The sequence below is a fragment of the Fusarium tjaetaba genome, assembly GCF_013396195.1.
Source record: "Fusarium tjaetaba strain NRRL 66243 chromosome Unknown NRRL66243_c0000340, whole genome shotgun sequence".
NCBI classification, from domain to species: domain Eukaryota; kingdom Fungi; phylum Ascomycota; class Sordariomycetes; order Hypocreales; family Nectriaceae; genus Fusarium; species Fusarium tjaetaba.
In genome coordinates this window covers 1-25,848 of record NW_023501536.1, presented here as the reverse complement: position 1 = coordinate 25,848, position 25,848 = coordinate 1, and the positions used below count along the sequence as shown (strand labels likewise).

The 25,848-nt window shown below is 49.1% G+C and overlaps 9 protein-coding genes across 9 annotated transcripts; 5 read left to right on the top strand and 4 right to left on the bottom strand.

The window, feature by feature from the left end:
• Positions 1–731: 731 nt before the first annotated feature.
• FTJAE_12507 (GTP cyclohydrolase II) lies at positions 732–3,273 on the top strand (the record flags this gene model as incomplete). The annotated part of the gene is made up of 17 exons (XM_037345560.1): positions 732–1,024; positions 1,082–1,235; positions 1,278–1,286; positions 1,341–1,465; positions 1,526–1,665; positions 1,718–1,761; positions 1,817–1,854; positions 1,903–1,972; positions 2,022–2,061; positions 2,112–2,167; positions 2,214–2,339; positions 2,390–2,545; positions 2,649–2,836; positions 2,891–2,920; positions 2,979–3,064; positions 3,141–3,210; positions 3,261–3,273. The coding sequence occupies 17 exons, from the start codon at positions 732–734 to the stop codon at positions 3,271–3,273; spliced, it is 1,638 nt and encodes a 545-aa protein (XP_037200458.1).
• Positions 3,274–5,793: 2,520 nt separating this feature from the next.
• On the top strand, positions 5,794–6,288 carry FTJAE_12506 (heterogeneous nuclear ribonucleoprotein g; the record flags this gene model as incomplete). Its single annotated transcript, XM_037345559.1, has 2 exons — positions 5,794–6,157; positions 6,209–6,288. 2 exons carry the CDS (start codon positions 5,794–5,796, stop codon positions 6,286–6,288), a joined length of 444 nt encoding a protein of 147 aa, XP_037200457.1.
• Positions 6,289–7,354: 1,066 nt separating this feature from the next.
• On the top strand, positions 7,355–8,369 carry FTJAE_12505 (40S ribosomal S1 protein; the record flags this gene model as incomplete). The annotated part of the gene is made up of 5 exons (XM_037345558.1): positions 7,355–7,368; positions 7,430–7,514; positions 7,570–7,595; positions 7,667–8,168; positions 8,226–8,369. 5 exons carry the CDS (start codon positions 7,355–7,357, stop codon positions 8,367–8,369), a joined length of 771 nt encoding a protein of 256 aa, XP_037200456.1.
• Positions 8,370–8,840: 471 nt separating this feature from the next.
• On the bottom strand, positions 8,841–9,674 carry FTJAE_12504 (Abhydrolase domain protein; the record flags this gene model as incomplete). Its single annotated transcript, XM_037345557.1, has 4 exons — positions 8,841–8,872; positions 8,927–9,426; positions 9,479–9,610; positions 9,661–9,674. The coding sequence occupies 4 exons, from the start codon at positions 9,672–9,674 to the stop codon at positions 8,841–8,843; spliced, it is 678 nt and encodes a 225-aa protein (XP_037200455.1).
• Positions 9,675–10,375: 701 nt separating this feature from the next.
• FTJAE_12503 (non-ribosomal peptide synthetase) lies at positions 10,376–13,632 on the bottom strand (the record flags this gene model as incomplete). Its single annotated transcript, XM_037345556.1, has 7 exons — positions 10,376–12,076; positions 12,127–12,220; positions 12,267–12,551; positions 12,600–12,703; positions 12,757–12,839; positions 12,886–13,020; positions 13,074–13,632. 7 exons carry the CDS (start codon positions 13,630–13,632, stop codon positions 10,376–10,378), a joined length of 2,961 nt encoding a protein of 986 aa, XP_037200454.1.
• A 980-nt stretch (positions 13,633–14,612) lies between these two features.
• FTJAE_12502 (enoyl hydratase) lies at positions 14,613–15,646 on the top strand (the record flags this gene model as incomplete). The annotated part of the gene is made up of 6 exons (XM_037345555.1): positions 14,613–14,811; positions 14,866–14,996; positions 15,051–15,080; positions 15,128–15,244; positions 15,313–15,490; positions 15,543–15,646. The coding sequence occupies 6 exons, from the start codon at positions 14,613–14,615 to the stop codon at positions 15,644–15,646; spliced, it is 759 nt and encodes a 252-aa protein (XP_037200453.1).
• Positions 15,647–17,472: 1,826 nt separating this feature from the next.
• Positions 17,473–19,170, bottom strand: FTJAE_12501 (uncharacterized protein; the record flags this gene model as incomplete). Its single annotated transcript, XM_037345554.1, has 1 exon — positions 17,473–19,170. The coding sequence occupies one exon, from the start codon at positions 19,168–19,170 to the stop codon at positions 17,473–17,475; it is 1,698 nt and encodes a 565-aa protein (XP_037200452.1).
• A 261-nt stretch (positions 19,171–19,431) lies between these two features.
• Positions 19,432–21,045, top strand: FTJAE_12500 (uncharacterized protein; the record flags this gene model as incomplete). The annotated part of the gene is made up of 3 exons (XM_037345553.1): positions 19,432–20,306; positions 20,359–20,939; positions 20,993–21,045. The coding sequence occupies 3 exons, from the start codon at positions 19,432–19,434 to the stop codon at positions 21,043–21,045; spliced, it is 1,509 nt and encodes a 502-aa protein (XP_037200451.1).
• A 188-nt stretch (positions 21,046–21,233) lies between these two features.
• On the bottom strand, positions 21,234–23,570 carry FTJAE_12499 (regulatory alcR; the record flags this gene model as incomplete). Its single annotated transcript, XM_037345550.1, has 1 exon — positions 21,234–23,570. One exon carries the CDS (start codon positions 23,568–23,570, stop codon positions 21,234–21,236), a length of 2,337 nt encoding a protein of 778 aa, XP_037200450.1.
• Positions 23,571–25,848: the final 2,278 nt, after the last annotated feature.

Below are 25,848 nucleotides of genomic sequence, written 5' to 3'. Positions count from 1 at the left end.
CTTCTACACCGTCACCTTGACCTTCACCTTGAGTTTGGGCGCTGACGACTAAACGCAGGGGGACTCTCTTCCGATTTGGCGGGGTAGCTCCCCTGGCGGCCTGGCCTGGCTATGACCTAGGCCGGTGGGGATTGAGGCTTGAGACTTTTGAACGTGCCGTCTTATCATGTGGTCTCTTATCAGCGAATCGTCAACGGTCAATTCCATGCTGATAGACGCAGGTCAGTCACTGGCTATCATGACTGTTCCTTGTTGGGAGAGCTCCCCTCTCTTCTCTCATTTACTGTAGCTAGCCTGATTACGGAGGCCCGATACATGAAAGTTATGATTGTATAGGGGCCTCTCCCGTTGATCTGCTGACCTTGGAAGGTCACACATGAGGTTAGAGTAGCACAGTTAGGGTGATACGGATCTTGATATCTACAATTTATGTACTATCTGAAGCTCTTGGAAGGTTGGGGATGTGCTACAGCTCCCCCTGCTCATGACGACCCCGTTGTAAGGCATGTGTCACCTTGGATGGCTTTCTCCGACCGCTCTTCCTGTTGTTCCGGTCACTCTCCATGTTTTTCCTTTCCTTTCTTTCTGAAAAGTAAACTCTCTTTCTCCTTCTTTTACTTGAAACTGTATCATATCGACTTCTCTGCGACACATATCGCAACCTCACATTCGCAACCAGTCTACCCTAGAGATCCGCACTCAACCCCACGTTTACGTCTACTGCCACCATCATGGCATCTGACGATCAGCAATCCAGTATGCTGGAGGCTCTACAGGAGATTCAGCGCACGCAGGCTCTTCTAGTGAACGCGGTCGAATCGCTATCTGGTAAATCGATCGAGGAATCAGGTGGAGATGTTGGCAAGAACACCATCCTTGAGCCAGGTTCTCGTGAAGATGACAATGAGGGCGGAACACCTTCAGTAGAAGTCCCTGCTGCCTCTGGAGATAAATTGAAAGCTCCTGCACTTCCCTCGCCCGACCAGCGCCAGCAGCAAGGATACACTTCGCGTATTATTCTGACGTGAGGATTCCTGTATACAAGCTCCACTAACACCGTTCGCTCACACAAGGTAACTAGGACTTACCCCAAGCAGATTGGAATTAATCCTTTACCCATGGACTGGGGAAATCAAGACCCCGTTAAGCGTGGCCCTATCGTAGTTTCAAGGGCTGCTTCTACTATTCGACGTCGTAATGGTTCGTCCGTCCGTCCGTCTGTGTCTGTGATGCATGTGTGTTAGTTAGTGTTACTGACTTTCGTAACTTGCGTTTAGCCGTTGGAGGTTTGTTATGTCCCCTGTTTACTGATGTATCCATTCGTTAACCGTGTTATCTAGCCCAGTGAGTTCTCAATCACCGTTCATTCCGAGAGAAACCATGCTAAACAGGTTGTTAGTGGTGGTTCGTACTCGATCTACTATGCCCTCGCCGTTGCCAGCAACGAATTGAACGCCGACCACCGGTATGTCTTTTGATCCCAACGCAACAACGCAAAAATCCATAAATAACGGCGTATTGACAGTCCCGACTTCACCAATACCGAGCCGGCCGCGAACATTGGCCCTTTCCCTCAATGGGGAGACTCCAAGAAGATTGTTGCCATGGACCCCTGGGGACATCTCGCTCCTTGGCTGTTCAAGGACACCATCGAGAAGGACAACGGTATGGATTGTGATACCAATTGATAAAACGGTGTTACTGACGACTTCATTAGTCGATATTCGACCAACCATTGCCATCACCAAGGCTCATATGAAGGTCGGTGTTTGGATCGATCGGAAGAGGAAACAGCTGTCGCTAACCTTCTTATCAGCTTCCTGAACTTGCCGAAAGTGTCAAGGCCGGTCGACTGTGAGTTCGCTCTTCCGTTATCTTCGTAATACAAGCTGACCTTTGCAGTGTCCCCGATGGCAAGGTTTGCCTGAACGATCAGGGTGAACTGGCTGTCACCAAGTTTGCCGTTGAACCGGTATGTCCCAAACACAAGCAGTCAAAGCAAGTCTAACCTCACACTCTAGGTCTGGTACCTCCCCGGTGTGGCAGAGCGATTCGGTATTGGTAAGTATACAGCCATTGCTTGATGTTGTATAACAACTAATACGACAAAGACGAGGCCACCCTACGACGTTCCCTGTTTGAGCACACAGGAGGAAGCTACCCAGAGGTAAGTAAGCTTTGCTTTGGAAGATCTCACTGCTAACACGTTCAAGCTTATCACCCGCGGGGACATCAAAGTATTCCTTCCTCCGATTGGTGGTCTCACTGTGTACTGCTTCGGAGATCCTGCCAAGATGTCGGATGAATCGGTTCGACTGTCTCTGCGTATCCACGACGAGGTATGATTCCCCGACTTTGTGTAAGACCCCAAACTCACCGTGTTCTGCAGTGCAACGGTAGCGACGTGTTCGGATCTGATATCTGTACTTGCCGTCCTTACTTGATCTTTGGTATCGAGGAAGCGGTCAAAGAGGCTCAGAATGGTGGCAGTGGTGTTGTCATCTACTTCAGAAAGGAAGGCCGTGCGTTGGGAGAGGTCACCAAGGTAAGCATTGCCTGATCACAACTCACAGAAGCAAATCTAACTATTTCCCTCAGTATTGTAAGGATGAAATCCCTCAAGATTCGGAGAAGCAGCCGTCGTGCAGATCTGGGGTACTAATTCTGGGGTAGTGGTCTACAACGCCCGTAAACGCGGAGCCGATCGCGCATCGGACTATTTCAAGAGGACCGAGAACATTGCAGGTGTCAAGGACATGCGATTCCAGGCTCTCATGCCGGATATCCTGCACTGGCTGGGCATCAAGAAGATTGACAGGATGCTTAGCATGAGCAAGTGAGCGCCTCAGAGTCGAACACGTCGAGGAATTGACAGCTGACATATCTCTAGCATGAAGCATGATGCGATTGTCGGACAAGGGTAAGCTGATGATGAGTCGGTCTTGTTAATTTTTGATGCGAGATTAACATGATTTCAGAATCCCCATTCATGAGAGGGTCGAGCTTCCAGAAGAACTGATACCCGCTGACTCGCGAGTCGAAATTGACGCCAAGATTACAGCTGGTAAGTGAAATGAGAGCCGGCAGACGAGATGAGGCCCCAGCTTCATAAATCAAGGCGGAAACTAACGGAGATGAAGGCTACTTCACCACTGGTAAACGTATGACTACCGAAGAGCTCCAGGCGGTCCAGGGAAGAATATGGGAAGAGTGAGTACTATCCAATCCAAGAGCTGTGCAAAGACTGATGACTGTGGCAGCTTCGATCATTAAACGAAACCGGATAGATACGGGCTCAAGCTGTATGTACAGTAGGGACGTGGCGTCGAGGGTCGCGGGGTGCGTCAGCAGCTTCCCAAGTTTGCAGGTTACTGCAGGTCGGTCTGAGCCGTTTTGCGTGGGGGAAGGATGATGATTGCTCAGAATCCATACGATGGCGACGATGCCACGGTACCATTCATCCGTGGTGTTGGGGCTGAGTGTCCCGAACGAGGTACCCGGTCAAGGTGGCAGGTCATACAGGGCAGTTGATGGGTTGGATACAGTGAGAGAAGACCGTTGGGAGCATCCGTTTTCGAGTTTAAGCGCGTCCGGGAGGGAGTTGCTAGCAAGGTTGTGCATGGTGTAGAGGTTGCGAGATTTGAAGATGTAGAGTGACTGACTGATACTGAGTGAGTGAGTGGAACTCGGAATGGAAGCCTACCATACCCTACTAACGTTTTAGTAAGGGGATGATGGGCCAGGATAGATAATTTAGTACCGAATGAATTGAATATCCACCTTTCGAGGCCCGTCCGTAGGTTGTTCCCGATGGAATCGGTGAGGCGGTCACAAGTCACAAGGACCGTTTTTAATGAGTTGTAATTGCATATTTTGCTGACTCCGACACCGTATCCGACTAAAGGAGCATTTACCGAACACCGATACAACCTTAACCTTGTACGGTACAGTATGATAAGGCACCCATGTATGATTGTATGTGTGAGAATGGAGTCGCTTCTGGCTATGTCTGTACACGTGTAGAGCACGTCTTGTGGTCACGAGCATGAGCATGAGCCAAGGGCAAGGGGTAAGTCATTGATGCACGAGGCGGAAGAGATTAATACCCAAGGTACCTAGATAACTCAGTCAGTCGCCTTGAATTGACTCTGTTGCTATCAAAAGAAAACCTCCGAAGGTTGCTTACCCCGGCCCGAGAAGACGATCAACGATCCATCACCATGCTACCACCTATGCCATGCTGCCATGCCGTCCGATGCCATGCCATGCCATGCAGTTCCATGTTGTGCCATGTTTATTGCCGAACTGGGTGGATTAATTGCCCCGGGTGATTAACGTGTACATCAATGATCTCGGCCATGGTTCATTCATGTTCATCAGGTACGAGGTCATCCATAGGTGATGGTCAAGGTAATGATTGTCTAACAGAATGCTCATCATGGTGAATAACTTTCCCTTTCGAAATAGCATCGCATTCACACACCCATCATTCTGCTTTGCTTGTAACCCAACCCACATACAAAGATCCAGCCCCCATCCAGAAACGCTCTCGACTATACACCATCAAGAAGGAGACCGATACGCTAGAGAGCCTTGGCCTAACGGATGGCTTTTCGTTCTACTGGTACTATCGTTAGTATCCATCCAAGCGAGTATAGTGTCGTGGACGCGTCTTGTCTTGTGCTTTTTTTCGATCGATGCAGTACATGACATATAGAGTTCACTCGGATGCAATGCCAATCCTCAAGATTGATCCCATTCCAAGGAAAACAAACAATAGAACGTTTCGTCTTCCTAAGCGGTATGCATCTTGATGACCTGTTGGGTAGCAATGCGACAGTAGCTCCGACAGGTATTCCCATAATTTTGCCTTACCGCCAGAAGTGCCCTAGGTCTACCCATTCCACTATCCACGTTCCGCCGGGCCCGAATAGACGAGTGCCTCAGCAGGGCGAGTCATCACTGGCTTTACAGGCTTGGAGACCCCCGCATATGCCTGCACGGGAAACCCGCCTGCAGTCCCCGGGGCCCGCGTCCCTAGCCAAAAAGGCCCAGGGGGACAAAGACCAGGATTCTGGGCCATACACCAGGAGACACGCACCCAGACCAGCGAGTGCAAGATGGGTTGGTGTTGGCAACCAAATGCAGCGATGAGCCGACAAGTGGCAAGCAGACGAGGGAAAAAAAAAGACTCTTTGACTATTCTGAGCAGTATGAGCCTGGTCTGGTACCTGGACTGCGGCCTTTTTTTCTTCGAACACGAATAGAGGACCCCGTCGTGTTGCGTGATGCCAAAGAGTCTAATCTCTGAATGGCCGAGTACATGGAGAAGATCGTGATGGTACCTGTACCTGTACCGAGAGACAGAGAGAGAGGCTCGGAGAAGGGAACGGTACCCATGTCGGCCAACTCCAAAGCTTGTTGTTACTGTAATGATGACCTGCTGTGCAGCGCAGCGCAACGCTCACACGCACGCACACGTCCCCAATGCAATGGCACCCTTGTTTATTACCTTACTTAGCTTACCCGCCTGGTCTAACCGCAGCAGTGGTAGCTCTACCACATGTACACGAGGAGGTGGTTGATGTGTGTGGATGTGGATGTGGATGCCTTGATATTTGTCTCCATGTATACATATTCGAGCTACTGCCAGCTCTTCCCGTCCATCCAAAGTCTCTTTCACTTTCTTGTTATTCTTCTCAAATGTGAAACCGTCTTTCCAACTTACCTATTTTAATGCACATGCAACCTCCAGCCTTCAACAACAATCAACACATCTGACATATGCACACAATGGCCTCTTACATACGAGACAGTCGAAGTTCGGTGAGAGCTCACAGGCGAGACTCGTCGTCATCATCATCCTCAAACACAAACTCCAATCGCACAAGACCACGACTTCTTCGCTCTAGTGCCACGGAACCTTCAATCACTGCTTCAAATGCCATCAGCGGTTCATTTGCTGGCCCTGGCTCACCACACAGAGCAACTGATCTCCTCAACCGTGTTGCCGTCTACTCGCCATCTTCAGAAGCCACGACTCCAGGTTCGGTCTCACGCCACGCCGAGCCCATCTCAATCTGCCGTGATGACCGAGAGCACTCGCCCTCCAGCAGTCCAGGAAGTCAATCCGTCGTGATGGTCGACTCACCATCTGGTACGTCTCACATCAACGTCCTTATACCAGTCAACACTAACATCAATCAAGGTTATTACTTTAGCTTTCCTAGCTTTGAGGAGTGGAACAGGGACAACCAAGAGGATATGAACAAGGACTCAGATGATTGAGATGTGACGGGAAAGAGGGTGAGAGGAACCAAATGGCCTCAAACCGAAAAGGGAAAACAACATGACTACGACAGAGCGACATCAACGGAACAGTCGCTCATCCAGCACGGCCACACTCATCAACGAGATGGTAGAGGCCTTCGCTGACGGCTCAAAGAGGAGCAAGTGACAGCGAGGCCATTGGAACCAAGGGATCAGAAACGCATTGTCGACCAACAACCACAACCACAAACACACCAGGTCTTTTTTACCAATATGAGACTGGAATAAACGAGGTTGTGGCTGGCTGATTGCGCCCTAGGACTAGGCTGGGTGGATAGAGGTGAAAGGCTTCTTGGTAGAAGAGAAGCGGACGCTGAAATCGAGCTGTACACGATGAATGAATGAGGAATAGCTGCACCTTTTTAGAAAGGTGGAGTGCAAGGGGGACCAACAACACAGCACAACAGAGCAGAACAGACGGTCTGGGTGAATCTCAGGACCCATTCATTGACAGAAAGCAAGACGCTTAGATCCAGTTGGACGAGGTCTGCTAAAACACAAAGAAAACAGATAAAAACTATATACATCTCCCTGAAACATATCATAATTCATAAGTTGTAATCAATCTTGTTTGTCAAATGTGATGAAACAGCATAAACTATGACATACCTTGGTCGTCGGTTCCTTGAATAGAGACTCAAATGACAGCATCCATCGTAAGCAGAGAGTCTTGCGTCTTGGTAGGACAAGAGTCGTCCACGCGGGTCAAGGCGCTAAGCTCAGGCTTGAAAAGAGACCATTGTGGCTGTGGCTGGCTGGACTGTGGCTAGCTTCAAGTTCGCGAGGTACGTACTCTTTAGCAGAGAAATTTCAAAACAGAAGGCACGTGATGTGGTCGCTCTTGCCCTCCGATCCATTATTTTTCGATCCCACAAAGCTTTAGCGCCGGAAGAACAATTGGACCGCACTTTTCGATCAACCTGTCGCTTAAGCTGCTGCACACAAAGATTGAAATTATTTCGCCCCTCCAACCACTCTCTCACCAGTACCATCTCTCCAACGGTTCATACACAAGCCAGCAAACATGGCGGTTGGAAAGTGAGCATCACCCACGACGACAGGCATACGATGAATACAATGGGCTTACGCGTTATTTCAGGAACAAGAGACTCTCCAAGGGCAAGAAGGGCCTCAAGAAGAAGACGGTCGACCCCTTCTCCCGAAAGGACTGGTACTCAATCAAGGTTGGTTATCTCCAAACGCGCACAACTACAATTCCCGGCTAACTCGATTCTCAAGGCCCCTAACCCCTTCAACGTTCGAGAGTGAGTGACGACCGCGCGACGAATCTGCAAAAAAAAGTTTGTGGGACATTGGAGATTAACAAATTTTGCAGTGTCGGCAAGACCCTCGTGAACCGAACCACCGGTCTCAAGAACGCCAACGACGCTCTCAAGGGCCGTATCCTCGAGGTCTCCCTCGCCGATCTCCAGAAGGATGAGGACCACTCTTTCCGCAAGGTCCGCCTCCGCGTCGACGAGGTCCAGGGCAAGAACTGCTTGACTGCTTTCCACGGCCTCGACTTCACCTCCGACAAGCTCCGATCCCTGGTGCGAAAGTGGCAGACCCTCATTGAGGCCAACGTCACTGTCAAGACTACCGACGACTACCTCATCCGCCTCTTCGCCATCGCTTTCACCAAGCGACGACCCAACCAGGTCAAGAAGACCACCTACGCTGCCTCTTCTCAGATTCGTGCCATCCGACGCAAGATGACCGACATCATCCAGCGTGAGGCCTCAAGCTGCACCCTCACCCAGCTTACCTCCAAGCTCATTCCCGAGGTCATTGGCCGCGAGATTGAGAAGTCCACCCAGGGCATCTACCCTCTCCAGAACGTGAGTAGAATCTTGGTTCTCGGTCACGCATGAATTCGTAGGTCTAACATCTCCCAGGTCCACATCCGAAAGGTTAAGCTGCTCAAGGCCCCCAAGTTCGATCTTGGTGCCTTGATGGCTCTGCACGGCGAGTCTGGCACTGATGACCAGGGCCAGAAGGTTGAGCGGGAGTTCAAGGAGCGTGTCCTTGAGGAGGTTTAAAAGGATTATTTTGGCAGGTTGGCGCGGGGTAGGCAATAGGGGCCTCGCGGCTAATAAACTCATCCCTACCAAATTGTTTCGGTCATCGCAAATGGCGTAGCATCACAAGAGGAGCTCCGGGGATTGGGTTCATGTTCCTTTGAATGAATGGTAAAAAAAAACGTTCGGTCAACACGGCGAATGAATTATGACGTGTGACTTATTTGCTCCGACATTGGATGCTGTGGTGACTTGACGCTGGTCGTGAGGGGGACGTTTTGAGATGAGAGCCGTAGAAGAATTCTAAGCTGATACCCTATCTACCCATCATCACCGTTTCACTCCAAGGTGCTCAGCATTGTGCGCATGAATTCTAATCTTCAGTGTATCTCTATCTATTGAACGTAGGGTAATATTACAGAGGCGATGAAAATATTGTCCAGATTCGCCCCAATTAGTGGGACAAGACCCATGATACTCAATTCACCTGCGTCACTCGGACTTTTGAAGAAACTCGACGACAGCTATCGCTTGTCAGTGTACATCCAAAACTTTGGCTGCATCAATCGGGCACTCACCTTGTCTGAACGCTTCAGGTTGCTCTGAAATGAGCCAGTGACCAGCATCAATATCAACAAGTCGAAACTTGGGGAAGAATTGGCCAATCAGAGGCAGCACGTCATCGGGAACATACTTGCTCTGGGTACCTCGAACAAACAGAGCAGGTTTCACAAACCGGACCTCGTTGGGGTTCTTGTAAGGAAAATCTCCGAGGTTGTCCAGTGCCTTGCCAAGAGTGTCGAGAGGGATGCGGAACTTGCGCACCTTTTCGCCCTCTGGGAGGTACATGTTGCCCAGCAGGAATTGTCGGATGGGAAGAGACTCCTCATACTCGCTGAGGATCTTGTCGGCTTCAGCTTGGCGTGTGACACCGGCTTCCTGGATCTTCTTCATGGCGCGGACGTACTTGGGGAAGTCCCTGCTGAGTGAGACGTCCACGGGGGCATTGTCGACGGAAACGATATCGGCCACAAGTTCAGGAGAGCGGAGTGCAAGGGCCATTGAAGTTTTGGCTCCCCTAGGTTTGTCAGTTTGTTCATGTTGGCTGTTGTGAAGCAATGGCTACTCACATTGAGTGTCCAATGAGAGTTGTTTCCTTCAAACCATGACCCTCGATGAACTCAGCTACATCCTGGGCCATGGCATTGTAATCGTGCTTGTTGCTATGAGGTGACTCGCCATGGTTTCTGAGATCCTGTGAACTGATATTGAGTTTCTGTCAACCTTTCAGAACCGTTGACCGTTTACTTACCAAAGCATAAACATATCTTCCTAAGTCTCGGGCCAAAGCTCTATTTTGACATTAGTTCAAACTCACACACGTCACGAAAAAGACCAACTAACTTGCTGATCGCTCGGTTATTCTTCTTTGATCCGAAAAGTCCGTGGAGGAACAAAATTGGAGAGTTCCTCTTGTCATATTTTGGTTGTGAGGGTTCATGTAAATCGTACACCAATGGCCCAACAGCCTGTGAGTAAAATCTCGTGCTTGGGACTGCAGCCCGTGGACACTGGCGCCCTACCGCCGGGACTGCAGTCGTAGCTATCCTTCGCAAAGACAACATGGTTCTTGACACGGCAAATCTTGAAGTTGTTGAGCAAAGAGCCAATTACGTAGATCTTAAAATTGCCATTTTGGGTAAAGCTAGGTCGATGCACCGTTTTACTGCATACTTGCATATCTAATCTTCAAGCACCATGATGTCACCCTTCCTTCTTCAGCTTTTGAGCTTGCCAATAAACTTATACATCATGAGAGAAATAAACACAATATCGCATACAACTTGAACCAAGAAAGAGATTGAAAGAAACGACAACTCCAGAAACAATGGACTGGGATTCAATATGCGGTCTAGTCAGACGCTCAAAAAAGACCAATAGGAAAGACAAGGTATGAGAGTGTACAAAGTTGGAGAAACATGTTCAAGGAAATATGTTGGTGAAAAGAGAATGTATGGTTGGACAGCTTAGCTGTCCCAGATGGCACCATACGCTGGCACGCCGCGCGTCTCCAGGCCGTACACGACCTTTTTGGTGATCTTCTCGTTGGCTATTATTATCACAGCTTCGGCGTCGAAGCTCTTGGCTAGGTTATAGCCCATTCGCACAAGGTCTGGTCGGCCTTGAGTCTTCGTATTCCAGATCACCGCGTCCGGAATAGCGTCTCGAACCTGGCCAACAAGCTCTTTGCCGAACGACTCTTCTGGTCGTGATGTAGACCAAATCAGCTGTGTAGGGCATGTCTGATGGACAATGTGGCCTAGTAGCGGTCCAATCCCGGATCCTGTGGCGATAACGACGATTCTGTTGAAGAGCGTTGCGATACGCATCACACCACATGTTGGCACACCACGTACCCAGATGGAGCTGGGAGGGTTTTGTATACAAGAACGAGTCCAGTCGCCGGCATTGGAGACAACCAACGAGTAACCTTTAGCATGTTGATTAGGCTGCAGGTTGGGGATGGTTGCAAAAGAGTGCCATTCGATCAAGGGTCGTCGTGATAAGCGGGTGAAAGTACCATTCACGGGAACGGTATAGTCGAAATGCAGGCGGACTGCATGATCAGAAAGCACTTCGGCCTCGACTGGAACCTTGCGCAGGAAAAACCAAGAAGAGGCAATGCTGAGTGTGGCCACCACCAAGAGCCAGAAGTCTGGAGTCTTAACGGCGGCGATCCCTAGTCCTTGGTGTTGAGGCCGGGAGTCGTTGATCGCCAGAATTGTCCGAGCCCAAAATAGACCCAATGATGTCCAACCGGCAAAACGATGGAAACGCTCAAAGAAGTTGTGGTACTGCTTCCGGAAAGAGGGCCATGCAGTAGCCACCATGGAACATAGCAGCCCGCATAGAACCCACGATACGACCTGTGTTGCCAAGGAACCAATCGCGTGACCCTCGCAGAAACCTGCATTGCAGATTGTTCCACGTACCGTCGAGATAACCAGCCAGGCCGTGGCACAGACTCCCGCACCTGAGTGCACACCACCCAGGTGATATATCTTGGCACAGCGTTTCCTGATTCCGAGCGGCAAATGCTTTGGTACTGAGCAGAAGATGGTATAGAGGATGTTGATCACAGCGTCTTGTCGTACAAGTACTGCGATCACAAGGTTGATGGCAGTGATGATACCAAGCCATTCTGCCTTGAGCTGCAGAGCGACTACGCAGATTAATGCTGCCAAGTTTAGTACTCCTATGAGACTGAACAGGGTGCGGTAGGCGATGAAGATCCTATGTCTTAGACCTCTGAGGGGTCGTGCCAGCGTCTTATCAGGCAGACCGCGCTCAAGATCAATCTTCTCGGTCAGAGTCGACAGAGAGGACATGGATGATTGCGACTTGAGTTCGAGATGGTTGTCCTGGACTTCCTCTTTCTCGTATGGTTGCGTTGCAACACTCTGCTTCGCCAAGGCCAAGGCCTTGAGTTGTCCCTTGTCGACTTTGCCATTTGGTGTTGAGGGTAATTCATCGAGGAGGTGGAGGTGTGTAGGAACAGCATAGTAGGGCTGGTGTTGCTGTACATGCTTGATGGTGGTGGTTGCATCGCATCGGCGCGGGGTGGTAAACCCATGTATCTCTCCGTCGATCAGCAGCGCTGCCGCCCGAGACACGCCTGGGGCCGAAGCCAGGGATGCTGAGATGCCGTCTAGCTCCACGCGGAAACCCTGAATTGAGGTCAGATCATGGCGAATGTATCAAGGGACTTTCAATGTACCTTTACTTTGACTTGATCGTCGACTCGGCCGAGAATCTCGACTGAACCATCGGTTCTCCAGCGACAAAGGTCGCCAGTATTGTATATCGTTGATCTGGACTGTCAGCTCTGGCACAATCTAAGCAAGTGAGATACCTTACCCGTCATTGGCAAATGGATCTGGCTTGTATCTTTCTGCCGTCTTTTCATCAAGGCCGATATAGCCTCTGGAAACTCCACGGCCGCCTGCCCACATCACTCCCGTGGCACCCATCGGCACAGGTTCACCTAGACCGTTGAGGATATATACTCTGTTATTGGGAGTCGGTCGGCCGATTGACAATTCTTGTCCAACGACATGTTGATGCATGGTATTCACGATCGTTGTTTCGGTAGGGCCGCAGCAATTCCAATACGTGCCGTGACTTGCCCACAAATCGGCAAGACTACGCTGGTCAGTTACTGTCGGAAGCTATGCTCAGTTGAGTACTCACCTTCTTGTAGTTGGTTCGCCGGCTGTGGCCACTGTTTTTATCCTAGGATATTGTGTAGGATGGTATTTGGAGAGGATTGTTGGCGTGCAGATGAGGACATCAATCTATTTCCGTGTAAGTCGGAGCCTGGCAATCGAGTGATGTTGCCGTAACGAACCTGCTGGAGAGTTGGCTCCCAATTGGAACCTCGGAGAACGAGTGTTCCTCCATTGCATAGACAGACAAAGACTTCCCATGCCGCTGAGTTGGGTCAGAATTGGAAACATCTTGGATACGAGAAACTCACCCATGTCAAAACTTATGTTGAGGACGGAGCCAACGCAAGTGCCAGATTCTACCCCCAGGTTCCCAGGGGCCAGGCACACAAGATTGGCGACATTTCTATGTGTGATGTCGACGCCCTTCGGCTCTCCTGTTGTTCCTATCTCCCTGTGAGAAGTGCACTCTGAGACATTGAGCTCTGCGTTGACTTACCTGATGTATATATCACGTAACAGCCGGAATCTGGAGTTGCGAGATCGATATGAATGTCTTCTTCGACAGGGCTTGTTTTTGTTTCGTCAATAACAACCACAGTCTGGTTGGGATGTTGGGAGGTGACTCGGTGCTTTGTTGAAGTCAGACAAAGGACGACGCCACCGCCGGCCTGCTCAAGAACTCGACGAATAGTTTTATCAGGAACGACACCTCCATCGAGAGGAACATATTGAGCTCCGCATGAAAGGATTGCCCATATACCAATGATCATGTCCAGTCCCCTTTTAGCAACAAGGGGGACCCGCGAGTCAGGACAGACACCTTGAGCAATGAGCTGTGCAGCTAACTCTTGGGCTCGTTTTGCAAGTTGCCCATATGTTAGCTCTTTCAGTGATCCCGAGAGATCACGAAGGGCTATAGTATCTGGGGAAGTTGTTGCATGGTAATAGAATGCTGAAGTGACTGTTGGAAATGGAGGCTCGACACAGTCTCCTTGGCCAAGCTGGAGAGCTGACTCGTGCAGGGAATGTCCCTGCAGCGGGCTGATGACGACCATTGTGAAGAGGGCACCTTAGAGAGTGAAATAAGGTAGGAAGAGACAATGGGGATTGTTGGTGTCTGTTGTTGACCGTTGAGTTGACCCTTAGATAACAACGGACGGGCTTATATAGTTTCAACGGCGTGGCAAAGGTAGCACCCGCCCTGGAAAGGATGTTTCATTTTTGTCTTCTGAGATGTCCATACTCATCACTATCGGTCTTTGGTCAATCAATCGTCCCTTGACATATCCCCATGGGGGGGTTTGACGTCGTCGCGAGATATGGAGGTTGCCCTGATTTCCACAGCAACTTGGGTTCGAACTCACGCCCACGGAGGGGACGGCGGAACCAGATTGTCATAATTGCTTCTGCATTCCTCTCACACCCGCCCGGGGGTCTTGGTTATACGGAGCCGGCCCCGGGGTACGGAAGAATGTGGGACGGGGCAGCCCGGCCAAGAGAGGAATGTGACGGGCGATGAGACATGTGGACGCCAAGGGGGGATCCGGACAAGGGTCCGCAATTCAGGTACCGATAAATCGCTTTTCACATCGAGGAACCGGCTTCTGGGGTATTCCTTCAATACTACCTTGCCTGATTCCGATGGGCTGGATCTTAGTCGCGGTACACTCGACCACACCCTGGAAACCGGAACCTGTCAGTCAATCTTAAGTGGTAGTGAACCCTTGTCCAGGGCTAACGATTATGACGGACATGTCTTGGAGATCCATTCCCGCCCTGCAATTCGGGGCGTGTGAAGATGCCGTGAAGATATACATGGCCTGTGGCTTTTTGGTTGTGCCAAGAGTGTCTTTGATGATTGAGCTGCCAACACGACTCAACTTGAGGAGTTGATGGCGCGTCCTTTTGGCATAAAAGATACCCAACTAATCAGGGTTGAAGACCTGTCTGTCACTTCCTGACACTATCAACCAGCTTACAGCTCTAATCTCCATCTGATCATCTCTTCTTTCAAGTCCCAACGTCATCATTCATCATGTCAGATGCCAGTCTCATCATTGTTGACTCTCCCGCGCACGCACCAGGGGTGTCAGTGATCACACTCAACCGCCCAGAGAAGCGCAATGCACTCTCAAAAGTCATGATCACTGAGTTTCTTGGAGCTCTCTCTCGAATGTCGGCTGACTCAAAGACTCAAGTCATTGTCGTAACTGGACGCGGCTCTTGCTTCTCGGGTGAGTTAAGTTCCGAACCACGTTTTCTTGGCAGTTTGTTGATCTGCTTGACAGCCGGTGCCGATATCAAGGAGATATCGACGATGGATGCAGAAGCAGCCAGATCTTGTCGTTACCTGGAAGATCTGTGCCATGGTATGGCTGCTGTGAGGAAGCCTGTTCTAGCAGCAGTAGATGGCCCTGCAGTATGATCCCTTCAACACTTTATGATAGTGCCTACAACTGACAACTCGTGATAGCTTGGAGGTGGTTTTGAGCTTGCCATGATGGTGAGACTCCCACACAACGACCAATAGCAGTAACTAACATGCACCAGTGTGACTTGATCTATGCATCGCCACGTGCAAAGTTTGTGCTCCCCGAGGTGAATCTCGGTCTCATCCCCGGAGCGGGAGGCACTCAACGGCTCACGTCTGCCTTGGGCAAGTTCAGAGTAAGCTTTATGATACACGTGCTCGAGATGAGGCGCCGAGACTGACTTTGTCCACTAACTCAACTCAGGCCATGAAAGCCATCCTGCTTGGAACGCCGATCTCGAGTGAAGAAGCTTTGTCTTGTGGGCTGGTCTGCGACATGTTTAAGGATGGGCAAGTATTGGACAAGACTATCGAAGCTGCTGCGCAGCTCGCAGCTCGAGGTGGTGTTGCCGTTCAATTGGCTAAGGAAGCTATATGCCGAGGTTTGTAGACATACTTTGTCTCATATTGTGGTCTGGAGCTAATGGTCTGCAGCTGATGATTCGTGCCGTGATGACGCATTTGAGAGGAGCTTGTATTACTTTGCTTTTGGAACAGAGGAAAAAGCAACGAGGGTTGAAGCCTTTCTACGACGGTAACTTGTTGACCCGTGGTCTAGTTTCAGTAGATGCTTTTTGTCTGGCATCACTAGCCAAGTCCTCGTCATCATGGTCCTGGTGGAGCAATATCGGGTTGCTTGAGCTCCTGCATACCAACGAATAGCTGTTACTTGTTCCCTTCTGTAGCAATGGGTGGTGGAATTATACGACCTATATTACTTGCATCCCTTTTCACTTGTCGCTTACTGGCTCCGCCCTATCGGAAGCTCCCCCAGGTCGTCAGTGGTCAGTGGAGTGAGACAAGAGCTTGATGTTCGGCGACGGACCGTGATCCCGCGAGAGGAACTAAGCTGTATCTACTGTGCTCATGCCAAGCTTACAGTTTGAGAAGAAACTATGTGAAAGTGATTATCGAGCAATACTGTGCTGAGATTGTCAGTAAAGGGGATCTCAAGACAGTTGGGGAGACGTTCTGAGACCCGTCGCTTTTCGGCCTCTGTTTGCCACGCGCCAGGGCTTGACGAACTGGCGTTAAGGAATGGGAAGATCTTGTCTTTGATTCAAATACTGTCTTTCTGGAAACATACATGAGATGAGCAAGGGATGGAACGTTGTTGTTACGTGGAGAGAACTCTTGCATGTGTCTGCCAGCAACTTGAGCGATGCAGGAGTCTACAAGGCTTGTAACTATCTCTGCAGTGACTATGTCAGTGATCAAGTTTCACAGGAATTCCCAAGTTGCCATGGGTTAATCGTCATTTGATCGTCAATCAGAGAACTATCCCATACCGACTGTGATGAGGACGATATGTGATAGCTGATCGGTGGGATGCCTCTTTGCTTTTGGGGATGTCGTGAGTATCGGCATGTCAACTTGTCATCAGCGTCACAAAAAGATCCCTAGTCTTGGAGATAGCCTTCAACTTCAGCTCGACATGGGCACGAGCATGCCTGAGAGGGTATTAGCAAGGCTTAGCAGTGGACGGGTCCGGCGCCAAAAGGGTTGAGTGGCTTCTTTTCTCAAACCTCGCCTCAACTCCTTCCAAGCCTTTACTTTTATCTTGGCCCGAAACATTCGTACTCTCAAGTAGTGTAGGAGGTTTCTTTTTTCACTGAGAGTACGGTAGAAGAAACATGAGGCTAGATAGTTCTCGTCGGCAGAAGGGAGGGATCCACAGATGCAGTCTCAGTTGACGACCTGAATGTCGGGATATACCCCCTTGATCAGTTGTCATTATGATAGTTAGCCTGTGTCTCAGCTATCACTATCACTCAGCCAGTTCCGTGGATACGGGTTTCCATGATATGGTCGTGCTAGGCAGATTAGGAGGACCAGGTGAACAAGGGCGAGAGATCTGCATAGAGACAGTGACAGAGACAGAGAGAGAGGAGACATGCCGAGTGTTCGGCCGAGGACAACCCCTGTAGAATACCTGTAGAAGCAAAAAAGTGAGATGTATCGTGTCAGTTGAGGTGAGTAATTGATTCAACGAGTGCAGGATCTGAGACTCGTGCGAGATTTACCACAAGGATGTGTTGTTGACCTTGATCGAAGGTAGGAAAAAGCAATTATGGGTCAAGGGGGCTCATCCTGGTCGATCAGTCAAAGAAACTCGAGACATTGCTCACTTTCTCAGCTCAGCCAGAGACAGAGACTGACTCAGTCTTGATTCGTCATTCACAACTTTTTTATGCATTTGAGAGTATGTGCCTTGTTTTTGTCAAGTATCGAGCTGGTCACTCTCATCTCTCATACATACCAATTACCCTACCCTGTACAGCCACCTTCAATTTGCTTCAGATGAACATGCTGACTACAGGTGCTCAATCTTGTTTACATAGTCTTTGACTTTATGAGATAGTTGTCAGCCTTCCAATTCCTTCTCCAGCAGCGCCACGACTCCAGCGTATACATCGTGAGAAAGATCTTGATCTTCAAGACCTACTCCTCGTCCGTGGAACTCTCCATCAATACACCTTGACACTGCACTTCCGTAACTTGGCCCTATGAAGCTCTTGACTTGATCTACCAAACGTTTCGCGGTTCTGTAGTCTGTGAAGAATTGAGAACCGGTACTTGACCTGTCCCGTTCACTTCGCAGCAGCTCAAATGATTTGCCAAAGGCCAACTCGATCAAAAGTACACCCAGATAAAACAATGCCTGGTTCCTCATGGAACTCAACTCCGTGTTATTTTCGATAAAAGGACCGGCTTTGTTTGGCAGAGTCTGCTTGACAAAAAAGCGATCGCAAATGGGGTCATTATCGCTTTGGATCAAGTAGATATCTTGGCTGCGGATGACTTTCGGCATCCATGGACTTCCATGAAGTTGAAGAAGATTCGAAGATATAACCGCGGCTAGTTTGAGTCTGTCTTGTTCTGAGAGAATCATGTATCGCCGGTTCTGGCCGATAACTTCCTTCAAGGATGTTACAGTCCTACCACACTGTGTTCGGTATTTGCTGAGGATGACTGAGGATACATGGTATGTATACGTTTCTGGGGTTGATGCATCGAAGATCATACCATATGATGTCTTGGTGCCAGGTTCAATGGGCCGTGTGATACTCTGACATAGATCCACGGTTCTAGTAGAACGTTGCGGGTGGTTGACCACTGACTTAAGCTCGACAGAGTCGGCCTGGAGCTTGGCCGAGCCATTCATGGGTGAAGCAAGGTATTGGCTGTAGATTGGACTGTTGTTTCCCTTAGAAGCCTTCAGGTGATCTTTTAGCTTTGGCTGAATAGTAATAGCCAAGGCTTCTGGAGGAGATAGCGGGCTCGGTTTGGCAAACACCTCTGACCACATCGTAACCCGACCCGAGATAATGCCAGGCTTTGTAGAAGGCCCTTTATACGAGAGAGCAAGGTGAAACCCGATGTATTTGACAGCATCATCTCCTGTATCGCCAGGGACCATGTCTGGGGATCGTCTCTCGAGCTGTAAACAGATTTGGTGTCCGCAAGTGCAATGAAAGCTGGCTTGTAACGCACAAGAGAGCTGGCATGCTAAATTGCGTACGAAACATAGGAATTTGCCCTGGAAACGGCTGTTCCTATCCGGCTCGAGTTGTATGCTCCTGTCCACGAGCTGCTCGAGAATCGAAACCCCTTCATTGATCCGAGATAATAAGTCGTCAAGGAACGAGTGTCGAAGTGATCTTCTGATGTTGGACTCATCTTGGATCTGGACACTAATACGGTTTATGGCCTCGTTCATGGTGACATTGATATCTTTCAAGGTCTGATCGAAGAGATCAAAACCTTTCCACAATCGCCTTCGAAGTTTGGCTCTAAGTTCGGGGTCATCGTTGAACATGCCATCAGGATTTTGGATCAGCTCCTCTATTCGCGAGTGAGGCACAAGATCTATAAGAACTTTCTCAGACACGTCTTGAAGCCTCACGCGTTCATTCTCGAGCTTATTAACCAGCCTCTCCAGTTCATTCTCGTACCTGCGGCTTCGTCGGAGTATCGCTATTCCTTGGCTCCCTGACTTGAGTGCCTCAATGGCAACTGGCATTGCCCCCAGAATAAGGCCTGCTATTTCAAGCCCAGACATGATTCCGGTCGAGAGCGTTTGATCTGTGTGTTGACCTTATATTTTGAAGAGAACTTTAGAGGCTAGAGATGGTTCTTTGGGTATGAACGAGTTGGGTACAAATGAGGGGTCGAGAGTCCAATAGCAATGTGCATGCATATTGCGAGGTGGCATATTTGCACATTGGCAGTGTAGAAGCGCTTGAGCCCGAGTCTCTCCCACTTGTCAGCATGGACTCATGTCTCTACAACACGAAAGCTTCTATGGCGGTAAGTCCCCAAAATGTCTAACAACATTGACCAACTCGCAGAAGACTGTGGCAAAGAGTTTGAACGCCTAGAAGAACAATTCAGATACCTAACTACCGCTGATACTACTGAATATGATGAATATGTCAGAGTCAAGAACTTGCAGAGTCAATTCACTCGATGGAAGAGAAATTCCGGAGCAGATTCACTTGAGCAACAATTACATAATAATAAACGTGTCAAGCTCCAAGTTATCCGGCTTCTGAGCCATATCAGGAGATTACTGGAAGATGCCCATGCAATCACAGTCGGGGATCAAATACCTTGGGATCAGGTTGACGACGAAGAGGATTCACAATCAGATGATGAGACGGCATCACTAGGAAAATCTCCAGAGACAGAGATGGAGCAGATTATGGCCCATGTGGCTGATGCTATTGACAATCTCTCGTATCTTGGTACAGCATTGAGAGAACCATTGGCTGATATCAGAACCACGGATGAGACACCCCCATCTGAGCCCTTTGATGTTCAGCACGTTCTCTGGAAGTACCCCGGGGTGGACGAGGTAATAGCAAAGCGTCTTGGGAAGGCCATCTCAGCCAGGCGAAAGCTATTTCAGGATCAGGAATCGACGGAGCAGAGCACTCACAACTCAAAAGGCCCACTAGCAGATGAGCCAACACTGGAGGCTCTCACCAGTCAGCTTGATCTAGAAGACTTGACCTACCAGGGAAGCGAGCAGAAGGGAATCTTGGATGAGGATTCTTCTGAAACATCATCCATAGCCCCTGAAGAATTGGGAGCCCACCAAATTCCTCCCTTGCCCCAGAGAGCCACGGATGGGAGACCATTCCGATGCCCTTTATGTCGGCAGATGGTAAGAGCATCTTCAACGAAAGATTGGAAGTAAGCGACTTTGGATACATCCCTTATGCAGATATGAGCTGACTATTCCAAGAACACATGTTTACAGTGATCTGCGACCATACATCTGCCTGGAAGCCAACTGTTCCAAACCTCAACATCAATATGCTCGCCAAAGGGATTGGATAATCCACGTGCTCGATGAACATTGGAGAATCTATGCTTGTCCTTTCGGATGTAACCTGAGATTCACTTCAAGAAATGGATGCAGAGAGCATCTATGTCGAAAGCACATTGATCAAAAGCATATTTCTGAGATCGAGGATTTAGTACAGCTCAGTACCGTGGACAAAACAGAGGTTCCTGTTAAGACAACATGTCCTCTGTGTAAGAAGCCTTTACAGGACATAGAAACATATCAAAGCCATGTTGGCAGGCATCAAAGAGCGTTGGCCCTCTTTGCAATACCACAGAATACGGTAGAAGGAGGAATCGAACGAAGTATATACGAAGGAGGACAACCATCCACTCAAGACACAGCCCTCGAAACAAGCGACATTGCGGTGCAAGAGCAGGCTGAGAAGGAGGAGCTTCCAGAGCTGGGCGGACAATCTGATACCTCTGAAGACTCGCTCGACAATCGCTCACTAGACATAAGCAGTTATGCAGGAGGAAGTAGGAGAGGAATTAGCCAGTGGGTATGCTGCAACTGCAATTACGGACCGCAGAGAATACTTATGAATCGGACTTGTCCCGACTGTGGGCATCAGCGGTGCGATGATTGCTCGTATGCCTAAGTTACTAAGTGGTAGTCACTGGTCTTGGCTACACGAAAGCGAACTGAACCTGGCGATGATACGCATCCATCAAAGCAGGCATAGGCTAACACGAAAACAAAAAAAGCAAAACAAATATTGTCCAAGTGTTTTTGTGAAGTTCTCGGATGTCATGTATGTCTATATAACATCATTACACTTTCAACTTCTTCATCGCTGAAACCAGGGTATCTGCAGACCTCCTCGCCATATCAGACTTCTTGCCTAATATCCACAACCCCTTAACACAATCTTGTGCACGACGCATACTCTCCTGAAAGTCATGACCTGTGTTCGCTGGTGTAGTCAGCCCAAACTCCAGGAAATCGTTCGCTTCGTGTATTAGTATCATAGCCGCCTTGGCAAACGCCCTGATGAGGATGATAGTCCAAGGCTCTGTCAGAATAGTTGCTTCGTTTACTGCATGGTGGAAATGTGACATCTGAGGCCCTGTCATGTTTGGTAGGTTGTGACTTGGCGTTGATACTTTTGCCAGATCGGATAGTTCTCGTGCACTCGCTTCACGTATTCTTGTGACCATCTTGCTCGCTAATCTGCCTTGAGACGCTGTTGCTTCTCCTAGCTCGTTTTCATCGACATACTCTATAAGATCAGCGAGCATGAGAGCACCGAGGTTCCAATGTGCTGAGATACAGACAAACCAGCTCTGAAGACGAGCTGGCACTGATTCATAGTCGTGAAGGAGCTCCTTGAAGAACGCGCCGTGTGTCATATTCCAATATCGATATAGCGAGGTTGTGTTTTTAATTGTTTCTTCGACTTTCTCACCGCGACCACCTCTTCTTAGAATGTTTTGCAGATAAGAGACATGCCGGAAGAGGAGGACCTTGACGGGTGCGGATTTAGTGACGGCTTCAGCTGCTGATTCATAAGAGCAAGGCCAGTGTACTGTATGATACATGTGAGGTTGCTCTAGACTGTCTTGAATGAACAAAGGTACGTTCCACCTTCCGTTTGTCGTTGAGTCAAGGTCTTCATCTGCATCGTCATGCTGACTGTCTGCATCAGCAACAACAACCGGACGCTCGCTCATAGACGATGAAACAGTATCAAGCATAACTGCAAGCCAGTACAGCAGTCCAACTGTGCCACGATCTTCAGGGTTCATCATGGACAACAGATCGTTGTTCTTTGGGCTGGTTAGAGGTCCAGTGACACCACGGCGGCCCGAATCGAATCGGAACTTGAGAGCATGCATCTTTCGTGCGGCTCTCTCCATAAAGACCGGGAGGCCATCCCGTGATATGATTTCGCCCAGCTCAGCGTTCAGGGCCTTTAAGTCAACCTTTGGAGAAGCACTGATTAATGTACTGGGGTTCTTTGGGGCCATTGACTCATCATCACGGGTCCATGGCTTTTGCGTTAGACCGAGTATTAGCTCCGCGGTCGCCACACGATATGATTCGACGTCTGAAACTTCTTGCAGGGCTCTTTTTGCTTGTTCCCAGATATTCCGTTGAATGTTTCGATCAAACTCCTCATTGATATCGTTGAGAATATCCTCTGGCCTCTCATCCTCATCAGAGTAGCGCTGTTGTTGGCGTCGGCTGCCTTGAGCCCATTGCGTTGCAAATGCCATAATAGCAAGGTGAAATGCCTTAGTGGCGCCTTGGTCTTCGGTCCGCGTTAGCCGAGTGAGTTTGGCTGTCTGAATTGCATGGTCGAGGTTGATGGTGCGACGATATATGCGGTTTGACCATGAGGATCCCCATTCTGTAGGGGCATAGCTCCCCGATGTGACATAACCTGGAGCTCTGTAGGGGCATGTGACCTCTGTGAGCCAGCATGAAAGGTTGTGTTCGAGAACGTCATGGTATATTTGTAGGAGATTTGTAGATATGAATTGGTTGTTGGTTCTCGTCATCATTGTCTGGTCAACTGAGAATGGCGATAATGAGTTCTTGCGACGGTCAGTCCAGATTGGCGATGTGCGCCGACGCTTGAACCTTGTCGCATCATCCTCACTGGCGGTGTCCTCTCCAATTGACGGTGTAGACAAGTGACTGTAAGATCTTGATGAGTTCGATGGGGGAGTAGTTGACCAAGCATTGAGCTGTGACTGGATTGAGAGACGTGAGTCATTCGGTTGTGAATAAGTGGTTTGAGGGTAACTGGGCGAGAATTGGCCAGTTATGGTGTTGTAATTACTGAGACTTGATGTATTATTATGAGTGAGAGGTGTTTGAAATGCTGTGCCGTGGTTTGAGCTTGAGGTTGGTTGTTGAGCTGCTCTTTGGTGGTTGGGTAAGCGCGCGCCCTGAGTGAGTCGATTTGGATCATGAGACTGTGGCCGTGATGAGCCATTGACGCGTGAAGCCGCAGATATAGGATCTTGGTTCTCAAAAGCTGGTGTTGCCTGGTGTGGTGTATGAGTCGCTTCACTCCTTTGTCTCTTGACCGGAACATTCGGTCCATGGCCTGAAGCATCTAATGAAGTCGCTGCCTGTATTTGCGACCAAGCCCAGTTCATAGTACACGTCTTCCTTGTCTTGGTACAATAAGAGCAAGGCTCATGGCAAGTCCCAGAGGCTACCTCAATTAACTACAATTAGCCCAGCTCATCAGAGGCTCAAGGGAGCGGCTCAGTCGCGCCGGTTGACTTACCGAGCCGCTCTCCAACTGTCATGGAACTGCTGCTGCATCTTGAAGATGCAGGGCCAAGAAGAGGTGGTGCATCACAAGCTCGTTTGGACCTCCGACATTGGTCACAGGCGTAATGACTTCGCTTCATATTCCCATCTGACGCTGACTCTGCTTTAAGCGATAAGAAGTTCTTTGGTGAGAGCCTGCGATGAGTGTGAGTTTATTATGAGATGGCTGTTCATGCGATCTAATGGTGGAATTAGTGGAGTGACAAAAAGTTAGACGACGCATCGTGGCAGGGAATTCGTCGGGCAGGAGGAGCATCCAAGCTTGGACTCTGCTACTCCACTAACTAGCATCTGACATCCGCTTCCCCGGTCAAGGCTTAAATCCGCAGGGCTTCTACTCTGTAGCCACTACATTATTTCTTTAACTTCTTCTTTAGAGAGTGTATATATATATGTTAAAGTATCAGCAGTTCATGTCGTAATACCCTAGCCAATAGTGCGAAGTCGTCGTTTATCTAGAACTAACTCGCAGACCATGGCTTTAGCACTGCGTTCTTTGAGAAGATCGGGCTTGGTGTGAATAGCTAGTAGTTAAGCCAGTCAATTAAGGCACTGTGTTAAGACCATGCATATGCGCATTCATTGCCAGGCTCCTCAAGCGGAAAATGATAAGACGATTCATAGACTCAAGATGAGCTCAAAGTAACAACACTCACACAGAAAGGCCATTACTTCTTCAAAGCCAGGTAATTGACCTCTAGCTAAACATGTCCATACACATTCTCCTACAAGCCTCCTTGTCCAAATGGTCCCGAGGAAGTGACTACCATTACCGCTACTTTTGTTGACAGTGCCCCCCGTGAGTATTGATCGGATCGCCTAGGCCAAAGTTATTGATAGACGAGTAGGGCACCTTTCCTACTCGAACTTCTTCCAATCGGTGGACTTGTTTGTTTGGCATGTGAACTACTAATATGTGTTTCCCAGCTGACAAGCTCTCCAAGTACTCTCTTGAACCCGTTGTCACACACAGAGCTGATTTTAGCCATATCGCTATGGTTGGCGTGAGTACCGATCGCGTTATAACATTCAAGGGCAGCCGAGTCCCCAGAGACAACTTTTCCTACCCTTGATAATGGCAACTCTTCGAAGAAGTACGTAATTCGTATAAGGCTTTAGGAGTTGATGAAGCCGATCATGTGCCACCGTCCGAAACAGATGTATTTGAAAGGGATTACGAGAAGTTCATCGGAGCCAAAAGCAACGACGATAGAGTCAAGAAGATTGTTGATCTTCTTAATATATTTGATGCTCAAGACTCGCAGGCACGATTAAGGGAAATAGCGTCTTACTTTGATCTTCGAAGTGCTGACACAGTATGGTCTTACTCTGGTCAACATTAGGGCATCAATTGACAGGTTTATCACTTACAGTCTCTCGATGTGTATTTCTATGATTATTCACGTCACCACTTCCCGACGGTCTGTTCTAGTGTCACTGATAAAGTAATACTGGCCTCGCCGTCTAGCTCTCCGTCCACCCACTCACTTTCTATCCTACACCGTCATACTCTCTTGTTCTTTTTGGCCTCCTTTTAGCCTCAGAAGCTCGTCTATAGCTTAAGGACTTTCTTTAACGTAGTTTCTACGTACCTGACCATGTGTTTCCGCCTGGAGGTCTGAGTAACGATAGTCCTTGTTGGCACGACACACACCTCAATGAGGTCAAAGTAACGGCGTTCTGGGGACCCAGAGGCTCGATGTGCTCTTCCCAAGTAATCGTCAAGGCCTTGGCCGCAGCCTTGAAGCGTGGCTCCGTTTCCCTCTGTCTTTTTTCCCGACTCTTGCATTGGTACAGTACTTTCATATGAGCTGTAGCTGTTTCGTGGCGGATCAGAACTTCCACTTCATGCTCTCGAAGCATCTCAAGTTGAGCGAGTCTTTTCTCTGGATCATCCACCAGGCAATCTTCGATCAATACCATGAGCCAAGCGTCAGTGGCATGCCCTGTGTCGTCGAAAAGAAGTCATAAAGCATTCAGCGCAGTATCTGCTGTCCACCTTTCTACTCTGCAGTTACTGCCTAGACTCTTAGCCTTAGCTTTAGAATTATTATATATAATTAATAATAAAGCTAGGTAGGTATAATAGTATTATAT